This window comes from Vidua chalybeata, chromosome 1 (genome assembly GCF_026979565.1).
Source record: "Vidua chalybeata isolate OUT-0048 chromosome 1, bVidCha1 merged haplotype, whole genome shotgun sequence".
NCBI classification, from domain to species: Eukaryota; Metazoa; Chordata; class Aves; order Passeriformes; family Viduidae; genus Vidua; species Vidua chalybeata.
In genome coordinates this window covers 142,982,339-142,994,331 of record NC_071530.1, presented here as the reverse complement: position 1 = coordinate 142,994,331, position 11,993 = coordinate 142,982,339, and the positions used below count along the sequence as shown (strand labels likewise).

The window sequence follows — 11,993 nt, the reverse complement described above, 5'->3', positions numbered from 1 at the left end:
ACTTGGTGTTGTGTGGATACACCATGACTTGCCAGAGGCCAGCACTCTCCAGTGGGATTTACTGTTCCTGCAAGCAAGGTCCCCAGGGGCCACCACATTTACAGAGGAACCTCATGGAAATATCAGCTAAGCTTGAAATCTTCTGGAAAGCAACATTACCATGTATGAATGTATGACATGCATGGAAAGTTGGCTACCAATTTCAAGAAAAAGGAGCTTGAAGAGGAGTTGTATGGTGGGGCAACCTCACGCAGTGGCCAAATCACATAGTGCATCTGCACAGACCTCCGTGGCAGCCACCTCCCTCTCCAGATATTTTGCTCCAGCTGCCAAGCAGGTCATTAATATCTGGTGATTATTTTGGCCCCTGGAGCTGCCTTAATGCTTTTGCAGTATGTGTTGACTCTTTCGGCTGCCACAATCAGGTCTCAGTTTTAGGACAGCTCACTGAAATGAATGGGGAAAGGTTGGATCCATTTTAATTAAGCACCAAAAATTAAATTTCAAATAAAAGTACACATATGAATGCATACTTTTGCCCTTGTAGACATGGGAAAATGATGTATTGTTCCATAAAGGCAAGAGGCCCATGTTTTTTCCTTCACAAAGGCAAAAGAAGGAAAGTGATTTTCAGCAGGAATCCAATTTTACAGGGAGGGAATAATATGTTACATAGTCAAATCACTTTGATGTCAGTTTTATTTTGCAATCACTTCATAAGATATTCATATAGCCTTTTTATTCCCTTAAAGTGTTCAAGTCGAGGCACAATACAGTATTATCTTACTCTTTACCATAATGATGAACGATAATGGGAACACATAATAAGATTTTATGTGTGCCCAAAGAAAAATCTGCTTTAGCCTAGATGAGAGGAATTTTGCAGATCAAATTAATATTATAAAGCAGCACAATTTATCAAAATAATACAGCTTTTCTTCTCTCAATTCATTGTGAATCTCAGTGGCTGCAGTCAGTACACAGTGAACTATTAGAGGCTGATGGATTTTTTTTTGTAAAATCTCTATGAAAAATATATGGCTGATAAAAGTAAAAAAAAAAAAAACAAAACAAAACAAACCACCAAACGAAAACTCCCTTTTCCTCTCCTGTCCATCACACTTACACACAATAAACACTCTAATATTTAAAAGGTCTGTTATAACTGTTCTATAGTGATGCTGTTTACTGTTGAAAAGCCATCCCAGTCCAGTAGCATCTTTGTTTAAGTTCCTCAGAAACTAATGGATCACATTTGGTTTCCCTGATTTTTTTATGTTCATGGAACATGATTTATAGGAAAATATTCTCTATATATTTTGTTGCATCCTTTTAATATAGATTCAGTTTATTCATCTATTAATGATTCCAAAGTGTAGCCTAAAACTAAATTAGTAAAATGTAGAATAGTGGGACCACCCTGATAGAAACTTTGCTGTCTGATCCAGCATCCTCACCATATTTTCTACATTTTTACTTGGTTTTAGATACTTAAACATCTGCTTCTCTGAAGAACTCCTGTTGGAAAGCCTTGTCCTGATAGCAGTTGTTACAGGGCAGGTTTTCTTTCCTGGGACGCATGTGAATAAATCAAAATTACTTAAGGAGCTCTTGTAGTGCAGTCAAATGAGAACATAAATAGTTATCGGAAAAAGCACTGGCAGTTTATCACACTGGATAAACTAAATGAACTACATAAAACAAGACTGAATAAATTTGGAGCCTAAGTAATGTGGGGTAGGATCCCACCTGGTATTGCAGACACCACTTTTATTCAGGAGAGGGAGAGTGGGGATGTTTCTGTGCCCAGGGAAGCACACGAACCTTTATCTCACATTTGCTGTATCCACACAGTTGCAGCGCGGATCCCTCCTCCCGCTGATCCATCCACATCACAGCACGGCCTTGGTCCCAGGCCAAAAAAGGCTTTGTCAGACACTCAGCCGGGCACTAGATCACAGGAACTACCTGCACCGAGAGGCTTTGTTTGGTTCTGCTGTCGTCACAGAGCAGATTAATGGGAGAAAAGGGAGTGAAAAGAAGCTCTCTCTCTGGCAGCTGCACCCCTGTGAGCAGCCCCTTGTACACGTGTGGTGCCGGGAAGAAAAATGTGCTGGGAAATGGGAGCGCTGCTGTGCAACTGCACCCCCAGCGATCCAGGGGGATGTCCCGAGGGATCCAAGGGGATGTGGCTGTGGGAGTGGGGCTGTGTATTTCATCATGCACACTCGAACGTCAGCCTGCAGAACTTTGGGGTGTTTGCCCTCGTAGCTGTATATAAAGCACAATCCTTGTTATTTTTTTCCCCCTCTTTCTGCATGGATATTAGCATGAAGGAAGCTGATGGAGCTAATTAGTTCCAAGCAGTGTTAATTTCTCTGATTGGAACTCTTTGTGACCCAGTCAGATTGCTTAATTTTTGCAGTTTATATTTTCAAATCTCTTCACTTATTGCAACGAATCCTTATTTCTACTTTTTCTTTTTTCTTTCTGATCCTATCTGGAAAACATAATTCTATGTAATTGGGACATGGAATGGAAATTACACATGGTGACAAGAAAGATTTTGCCTTGAATGGAAATGTATTCAACAGAAAAGCAGCCATGGCAAAATCCACAGACATATGTGAAGGGTGAATTTAGCAATAAAATGTAATCACCATAACACATAATGTCAGGAACTAACTGCTTTCTCCCAGACTTGTCTAGAAAAAAGAATAGCTCCACAATTCCTATATTGAGCTGGAAACTAGAAACAGTGCTTCTGGGAATAAGATACTTCAGTCAGCCTGAGTTGCGGGGTCCACTCTCAGCCAGTGATTTCTCCCTTGTGTCTCATGGTTTCAAGCACGACCATGCAGAAATGCCTTGTAGCTTGGGCTGCCACGCATTGGTGACAACTTGAAGCAAGGTTTGCTCAGTAACTGCAAATATTAAATAGTTTTGGCAAGTGGCCAATAATGCTTTTTCATATGCATTGATATTCAGCACCAAAGGTCATACTCATCATTATCAGAAAAAATTACTCTCATTTGCTAAGAAGGTGGAGTCTGGACACACTTGAAGACAAGCTGCTTGGGCTTGAATAGACTTGAAAAAATATCTGTATTACAGTACAAATCAATTGAGGGTGATATTGCCACTGCCTGGCCAGGGTTCCACCCAAACCAGCTCCCCCCCAGCAAGCACAGTAACTTTCATGAGGCATATCTGAAAAAAGGGATGGAAGGTGGATCTGGGGAACTACTTGCCCTCAGTGTGACCTCAGTGCCAGGGAAGACTACAGAGCAGATCATCTTGAGTGACATCACCTGACATGTACAGGACAACCAGGGGATCAGGCCCAGCCAGCAAGGATTTACGAAAGGCAGGTCCTGCTTGACCAACCTGATCTCCTTCTATGACAAGGTGACCCACTTAGTGGAGGCAGGAAAGGCTGTGATGTCTACCTAGACATTAGGAAAGCCTTTGACGCTGCATCTTTCACAGCATTCTCCTGGAAAAACTGGGTGTTTGTGGCTTGGACATGCGCACTCTTCACTGGGTAAAAATCTGGCTGAATAAGAATGGTGGTGAGTAGAGTTAAATCTAGTTACAAGTGGTGTTCCCCAGGGCCCAGCATTGGGGACAGTATTTTCTGCCCAGTGGAACAGGACCTGGGCCTGTTGGTTGACAGACAGCTGAGTTACCATCCCTGGAAGGTTTAAAAGGATTTAAAAGATGTGTAGGTGCAGCACTTGTGGATATGGATTAATGGTGGACTTGGCAGTGCTGGGCTAGTGGCTGGACTCAATGATCTTAGAGACTTTTCCAACCTAAACAATTCTCCGGCTCTAGAAAGGGAATTGCTTGCATGGCTGAGTCCACTGCTGTAAGCTGCAAATTCTTACACCTTCACTTCACTCAAGATCTATGTAGAAAATGATTGGTTAGATTAGGGGAAAAAATCCCCTTTGACTTTCTAGCAGCTACTCTGAATCTTGGATAACATTTTTTTTTACTGCCTTTCCCCACTGACATGTACAGCTATGCCTGAGATGAGTAAATGATACGAAGGTAGGTAAAACTTGCTGAACATCAGATGTTTTGTACTGGAAATGATATCTGGTTTCTGCAGCTTATCTGTCTGATTTCTTGATTTCACTTTTTTTTCCTAGGCAAGTTTAGGTCTCATCTGTGTGGAAACGACAAGGGGAAACCAGGGCTTAGTTCTCAGTCTCAGCAGAGCCTTTTTTCAGAAACTCCCATAAATGTCCTTTTAAAATGAAGGAATAGCAAACATGTAAGCTGGGAAGTAAATCCTGAGTCTCTCTCCAAGCTGTCTGCCTGTGGTAGGATCACTTATAGTTCAATTTTGTTTTTCTGTTGATTCCTTGGCAGATGATTCTAACATAAATCAATAAAATAAAAAAATAAATCAAACATATTAGAAGATGGTTCATCTCTGTAGATGAAACAACCACCTCCACCTTCTGTTTTGAATAAATTCAGATTTCAACTGCAGTGGCCTGGCTTATTTCCAGTTTACAGTTATTCTATTCCACTTACCTGAAATTCTCCCTTTCATGCAACTCTGATGAAATGTTTGTCATCTCTCAACTGCCTGCAAGGGCTGCAAAGTGCTTCATGAGCAAGAGTGCTTGCATAGGCACAAGTAAAGTGATTTCCTTATGGGTAGTGATAAAATTTTCAAGAGCATCCTCCACTGGTCCAAATCTGTTTCTCTGGAAGAAGCATGAAATTTCTACAGATTCCGGTGGGAACTGAATTAAGCAGACATAGGGTTCTTTTATACATGCCAGTTCTCCCCTAGCATATTCTATATTGAAACATTGAAGTCATTTACATGAAAACTTGGCTGGAAAGACAAAATTTAAACACAAGAATAAAAATTAAGATGGAATTGTCAAAGTTGGTATTTCATTAAATTAAATCAGTGAAGGTATACGATAAAGGAAATTTTATTTTCAACACGATAGTTTGTTTCTAGTTTCCTTTGATGCCACATTTTGCATAAAGTTCTTCTGGAAGAGAAGGAGCTTGAAGTGTCCTGTGAAAGTAAAGGAGCAGAGAAGTGAAGTTAAAAATGCTCCTTGTATTTCAAGTAGAGCTTCAGTACAGCTGTTTGTCAGGCACTGTAAATTCTGCATTTCATTTCAAGGCTCAGGTGCTGCTTTTGTAAACTTATCTCCTTTATTGCTCCAAAACAGCAGCAAACCCCAACACCTTCCTATCCAGATACAATGTACTACTAACGGAATCCAGCCCAGAAACTCCTGTGAGATGTTTGTGTCTTCTGAATGTGCTAATCTCTGGTGAGGAGTCGGAAAGTGGAAGCCACATTCCTCTTTATTCCAGCAGCAATTTAATGACCAGAAGAGGTTTCTTAACTCTGTATTCACAGGATGTTTTAATTTTTTTTTAATTGCATTATTCAGGTACTTTTCAATCCTACAACAAAGTAAGAAATCTCATAAATATGAAGTGACATCCCATAAACCCATATTTTTTTAGAGTGGCAGCTTGGAATCATGCTCATGGTTTGTTTTTCAGTAGGATAGTGGCAAGAGGAACTGATGCTCAACTAAAAATAAGAGTAAGAAATTAAATAACTGCAAGTATCCTATTCATCAAAGACTAAGGACCTTCTGCAGATAGAAGAAAAAACCCAAAACTGTTCTCCAAATGATATAAGAAGCTGACAAATAAGAAGAAGTTCATTAATCATTGTGGTCTAGCCTCATTTAACAGGAAGAAGCCAGGGGGCTTTGCTAACACATGAAACTGGAACTCAAAGGTGACATATTTTTCAGTTATTGTGGATGGATCTACACCTCCTGGTTTATTTTGGAGGATGGGGTTGCAGTTATAAATTATTGAACAACATCTTGCTTCTGTTCTGAAGCAATATCTAAAATAGGAAGCACACCAAAAGGCAAATAAAATTAATGTAGTTTTAAAATTAGATATCCTGTCTAATAAAAGGCAGAACTTTTATATTATTCATAGCTGCAAGTTGTCCTGATTTACAGTTCAGATACAATTAACAGTTTCATTTCACATAATTCTTTTTCCTCATAAGTATCTGAATCACACGCTGCAAAAAAGCAACTGCAGACCACTTCTATAAACCCAGTTGCAGAGGGTGATACAAAAAAAAAAAAAAAAATCAAGAGAAAAGCCTGGCTTTGTCCTGTTTTTCTAACAGAATGTTTTTTTTTTTTTTCTCCCAAGAATCCTTCAAACACCTAAAGGCCTTCATCAAATAGAATCTACACACTTACCTTCTTTCCAAACTCCCCCATGCAAGATTGTTGGGACGGTTACCCAGGGCTTTGCAGAACAGAGACCTTTGGCAGCTACGCTGCCTACACGGTGCTACCTGCCCCTATCCCATGTATACCCACACCAAATCATTCTTCTTCCCACCCTGAACACAAAAGCAATAGAAAACCTGAACCCTTGGTCCCAGTTCAATGGCTGGCACTGGTGCTATCTGGCAGCACTGCTCCTCTAATGGTTAGAAGCCAAGCAAATATGTATTTAACGGGAATTATGAAAATCGAAAAAGTGCAAGGCCCAAGTGTTTGAAAAACACATTCTTCCTCCACATCAAAGGGCTCATTGATTTGTTGCTGAAGTCATGACCAAAGTGGTGCTAAGAGGGTGAAAAGGGGAGAAAAGATCAAATCTAATCTTCAGAGCTGTGTCAAGCAAGTACCTTATGGCCCATCCAAAGCTGATCATGAGACAAGTCCTGAATGTAAATATTATTTAATATATCTAGCAAACGTTAGGAATCTGTCTGAGCATGTTCTTCAAGTGAGAAATAGCTCTCCTTTTCCTTTGCTCCCTTTCCTGTGTCCTTGAACTTTGTATCCCTTGAAATCCCAAGTAACTATTCACATTTATAAAGTGTTAAGGTGTTTGACCAAGATTGGCTCTGCTGATTTCAGCACTTAAAAAGGGAAACCGCTCTGTTGTTTTAACCACTTCAACACCCACCATCTCAGTTTATTTTCTTATCCTCTTTAACTTCTGTTAAAATCAAACAGGAAGCAATTAAGGTGAGCCTACTACAAAGCAGCCCTCAAAGTACATGGCTATGTCCCTAGTGCAGAATGAAGGTCATGCCCTGAAAATGTAATTATATGTATGTGGAAGGAATGCAGAGCCTACATACTGGGGTGATCAGTGAGAAAATACACCACTCCAGCTTTACTTTCAGCAGGCAGTTGACCATGGCCACCACAGGCATTGCTACCACACCTGCACATAGGACCTGGTGGCAAGGCAAGTTGAATTGACAGGGCACATTAGACCAACAATTTTATCCACTTGAATTAAGAGATGGAGTGGAAGCAAGAAACTACTCCCTACTAAGCTGCAAAATGATCACCATTTCCCTTCATCCAACCCCTCTTTGACTTCAGTCAGGTCACTACCAGGATGACAGAAAAAGGAATGTCATGGAAATAGACATCTAATGACAAAAATGGGAGACAAAGTGAAGTCTTTACACAGGATTTAGCTAATTATATTTTGGGCAAATATTTATTTATCTAAAAACAAAATAAAAATCATTTTTAAAAGGAAAAAAGTACTTAAATAAAAAACAAAATTGTGAAATGTTATGGCACAGAAGTTCAAGACAAGTATAAATCCAGTTGCCACAACTGTTGTGTATTAATGTGCACATTTTTCTATAAAGGCTTTATTAAAGGTATTTACATGGCAATATGATGTGTAACTATATACAGCAGACTGGGGATAACTTTTTTCTTTTGGATTCTCGTATGAAAAAATGCCTTAAATACAAAATTTTAAAAGAAAAAAAAATTGAAGAGTTCATCCCCAAGCATGAAGAATGTCCCATCATCCCTTATGTCCAAAGTATCAATTATGAGGCAGTTTTGAGGTTCTGGCCAAACCCTTGGGAGATTCAGCCAAGGTTGTGTAGTCTCAAGTTAAATCGCACAGCATGCAGTTGCAATAGTTCCATACTCGATGGACTGCGTAGTTCATGAGAGATATTAGAATCATTAATATTTTATCATAGTTTCAGTCTAGTTTGCATTATTCTAAGTGATGCTCAAGAATTCCTATGCACAACAGTTCCTTAGCTGCTCAAGTTTGTGTTTCAACTGTTCTCTCCTCCGCCTCAACTGCTCTTTCTCTGCAATCAGTCTGTGTTCCTCTGACTGGATGGAAAGAACGTACTCTGTTGCTTTTTTCAGGATAACAACCTTGGGAGCCTTTTCATTGTTGGCCACCTCAGGTATCTCATCACGCAAGGCAAAGAAACTCAGTTTCAGCTCATTTCTCCTCTGGCGCTCCAAGACGTTGTGTGTTCGCCTCTTGTCGTTCTCTTCTGAATCTGAAGTGCGCGGACTGGAGCATTTTCGGTTGTTGCTGATCTGTTTGAGTACTCTGCCACTGTCCAACCTTAGCCTTTTTGCAGTTGGATATTCAACCTTGGTGGAGGGAGGAGCGGCATAATTGTGCTGATGAATGTTGACATGACACCGTTTGAGAACCAGCGGGCTTTGGTGGGGCTTACTGTGCTCTTCTGACGTCTCTGTGCTGGATTCATATTCATTTGCTTCAGCTAATGTAACAACATCAATTTCCTCATCTTCCTCTTGTTCTTCTTCTGCCATTAAAAAAAAATTAAAAAAAAATTATAACTTGTATGTAGGCACTCTCAAGACTACTGTATGTAAAAGGAAGGCTACTCTGAGTTGCACAATGAGGAACCCAATGACAAACCCTTCTTAAACCTATTTCATGATGCTGGACACAGCTTTCCCTAAGAGCCTTTCCTTTAAGGAAGCAGTGCTTCAAGTGCAATAGGACACATGGACTGCAGTCCAAACCCTGGCTCCCTGATTTCAAAAAGTTGTAATGATCTTGCGTAATGTCGAGTGCATGAAAGATAGTAGGAAAGTTTAACCTCGGTTGTCAGCAGTACAGCACAATAAAGCTCCCAGACTCAAGCTGCCCTTAATTATGGATTTAGAAGGCTTTGGCCACGCCTTAAAAGAAAGCTTACTTAACACACATGGGTATTCAGAGACATTTTCTGAATCTCTCTTGATCTGTTAATTTGTGGAAAATAGGAGGGAGTTTGGGAGGGAAAAAAAAAGAAAAAGAGTTTAAAAAAAGGAAAAAGGGAAGGTTGTACCGCTTTGGGTAGAAACTCACTTTCAAACTAGATTTACGAGGGAGCGGAACCCGCTGTCACATACCTAAGGAAGCATTTCTAAAACTTTCCCAGCCCATTCACTCCCCTGCAGTCACTTTCACTAGCACCTCCCTGACTGCACATTCTCCCCGCGGCTCTTGGGTTGGAGTTAACTCCTTCCCGGCCCACGGGTGAAACCGGGAGCCAGCCTTATCGGGACCCCATGATGAAAGTTTATCCGTCCTACACTTTCTTTATATTTTTCTCCCCCCGCTTTACACTCCCTTATTCCCCGGAGGAAAAACTGGGCTGGTTTTCCAGGAAATAAACCGGCTAGGACTCTCGGTGCCTCGCAAACGTGGCATTAAAAAAAAAAAAAAAAAAAAAATCGCACGCGGGGAGGGGGGCAAAAGGAGGCTGAGGAGGGAGGCGGGGGTGTGCTGCCTTCCAGCTGCGCCCCGGGAACCCCTGGCGCCGCGCGGGTTCCCACGCCCTCCCGGAGCACGCGTGGGTCCCACTCACCCGAGTCGCTGCTGGTCGTGGGCGGCGTGTCGTCGCCCAGCAGGGACGCGGGGCTGGCGCCGGGCGGCGCGGCCCGAGGGGCCCGCTCGCTCAGCGGGTAGGGAAAGACCACCGAGGGGTCGATGCAGTCGGCGGCGGCGGCGCCCAGGTCGTGCAGGTAGAGGCTGGCGGAGGCGGCGGGGGACGCGGCCAGTCCGGGTGGCGGTGCTGGCGGCGCGGCGGGCGGCGGTCCGGGGCGGGCGGCGGGGCCCCCCTCTCGGCGGGCTGCCTGGTAGGACGCCAGTTTCTCCGAGACCACCTTCTCCAGCTTGGCGGCGGCGGAGAAGCCGCTCCACATGCAGTCCTGGATGATGATGGACTTGACGGTCTCGTCGTCCGGGTCGCAGATAAAGCTCTGGTTGACCATATCCCCCCCGAGGAGTTCGGTCACAATCTCCAGCTGGTCGGCGGTGGAGGGGAAGCAGGAGGCGGCGGCCAGGCTGGAGCGGCGGCTGGGGGAGAGGGGCGGCGTGGGCAGCAGCTCAAACTTCTTCCATATGTCCTCGGACGGGGCGGGGGGCTGCAGCTCGCTGCCCCGCTGCTGCGCCGCCAGGTAGAAGTTCTCTTCCTCCTCCTCGAAGTAGAAGTAGGGCTGCACAGAGTCGTAATCGTAGTCGTAGTTCTTGCTGGAGAAGCCGGCGCTGAGCGGCATCGCGGCGGCTGGTGCCTGCGGAAGGGAGGGGGGAGAGGGGCACCCGGGTGAGCCGTGGGGGTCGGCTGCCCCCGGCTTCGGTGGAGCTACCGGCCCCCCGGCGCGCAGCGCTCCCTCCCGGTTCCCCACACCGTGCCGGCAGGGAAATGCGCAGTCGCGTTTATTAAAAAAAAAAAAAAAAAAAAAAAAAAAAAAAAAAAAAATTATAGTAATAAAAAAATAATAAAAAACCCCAAGAAAAATCACGACCCTCCTTCACTCCGTTCTAAGCGCGGCGGAACAATCGGGCGGCGTGACCTGACCCACTGAGGGGTCGGTTGTCAGCTCCCGGACCACCCTCCCCGCTCCCCCGGAGGGGCAGCGGCAGCCCGGCCGCCCGGCTCAGCTGGGCTCAGCTCCCTGCCGCCGCCGCTCACATGGGGCACGGAGCTCCTTCCCTCCCGGGACCGCAGCGCCATCCCTATCCCGCCGCGTCCCGGCGGGAAGGGGTGCCGAGAGCCCGGCGGCTTCTAGCCGGGAGCCAGGTTGTTCCTCAGCTACCCACCTGGGCGTGCTGGCACTGCGTGGGGACAAGCAGCGACCTTGGCAAACTTTGCCAAATCTTGTCTCATATATATATATATATATATATATATACCCGCACATATATATATATATATATGCATATAAGCAATATATGTAGCAATCATACCCTGCCCGCGCATACGCGAGAAGCAAATCCTCCCCTCCCACCAAAAAAATTAAATTAAAATCCGAGCGCAAGAAAAAAGATGGGAACGCCGGAGCCCCAGAAGAGGACAGCGTCCATCGGGAGGGACCGTCGGTATCCACGTCCGCGGAGCGCAGCCCCGCCAGCAGCCCGGGTGTCACCAGCCCGTGTCAATCGAAACGCCACAACCGCGGGAATCGAGTGATGGGAAGCGAACAGCCCCGCAACTCACCGGCTTCTCCAACGCGCCAGCTGCGAGACGTAGCGAGGCGATTATTGCAGGCGGTTCGGAAACAACGAAGGGTAAATGGATAGATGATAAAAAGAACCGCCAGAAAGGACGGGGAGAAGATTAAAAAAAAAAAAAAAAATAGACAAAACGCCGGAGAATGTCGGTCTCTTCCTCCCACCACGGTTTGATAAACCCCACGGAGCGGCGGAGCAGCCGCCTCCCGGCGCGGTCGGTCGCTGGTCCGGGGCGGCGCGGCGCGCTGGCCGGTACAATAGAAGTTTAGTTGCTTTCCTCCTTTAAAGCGCCGGTGAGGGGCGGGGGGAGCGGTGGCGGGGGCGGGGGCAGCACCGCGGGGCCCCGCAGCGCTCCTGCCCGCCCCCGGCAGCCGAGCAGGCTCCGCGCTGACGCCGCGGGAGGGGGCGCTGCGAGGGGCTGGCCGCGCCGCTGCGCGCCCCCTCCGCTCCTCGCTGCGCAGAGATCCGGGGCCGCGCTTTGCCCCCGCCTCCGCCGGCCAGGAGGGAAAGAGGGAGCTGCGCCGGGAGAGGCGATGCCGCGCTCCGCGGCCCTTTTTATTTATTTTACTATTTTTTTGTTGTTGTCTTTTACTACGAGCCGCGCACGGAGAGGTCGGAAGTAAACATAGTAAAAAAAAAAA

General features: G+C 45.2%; 1 protein-coding gene across 1 annotated transcript; it reads right to left on the bottom strand.

Annotated features, from left to right (window-relative positions):
• Window positions 1–7,535: 7,535 nt before the first annotated feature.
• MYC (MYC proto-oncogene, bHLH transcription factor) lies at window positions 7,536–11,589 on the bottom strand. The gene is made up of 3 exons (XM_053965457.1): window positions 11,339–11,589; window positions 9,707–10,412; window positions 7,536–8,653 (listed from the first exon to the last, which is right to left on the bottom strand). The coding sequence occupies exons 2-3, from the start codon at window positions 10,395–10,397 to the stop codon at window positions 8,103–8,105; spliced, it is 1,242 nt and encodes a 413-aa protein (XP_053821432.1). The 5' UTR covers window positions 10,398–10,412; window positions 11,339–11,589; the 3' UTR covers window positions 7,536–8,102.
• Between the last annotated feature and the right edge of the window lie 404 nt (window positions 11,590–11,993).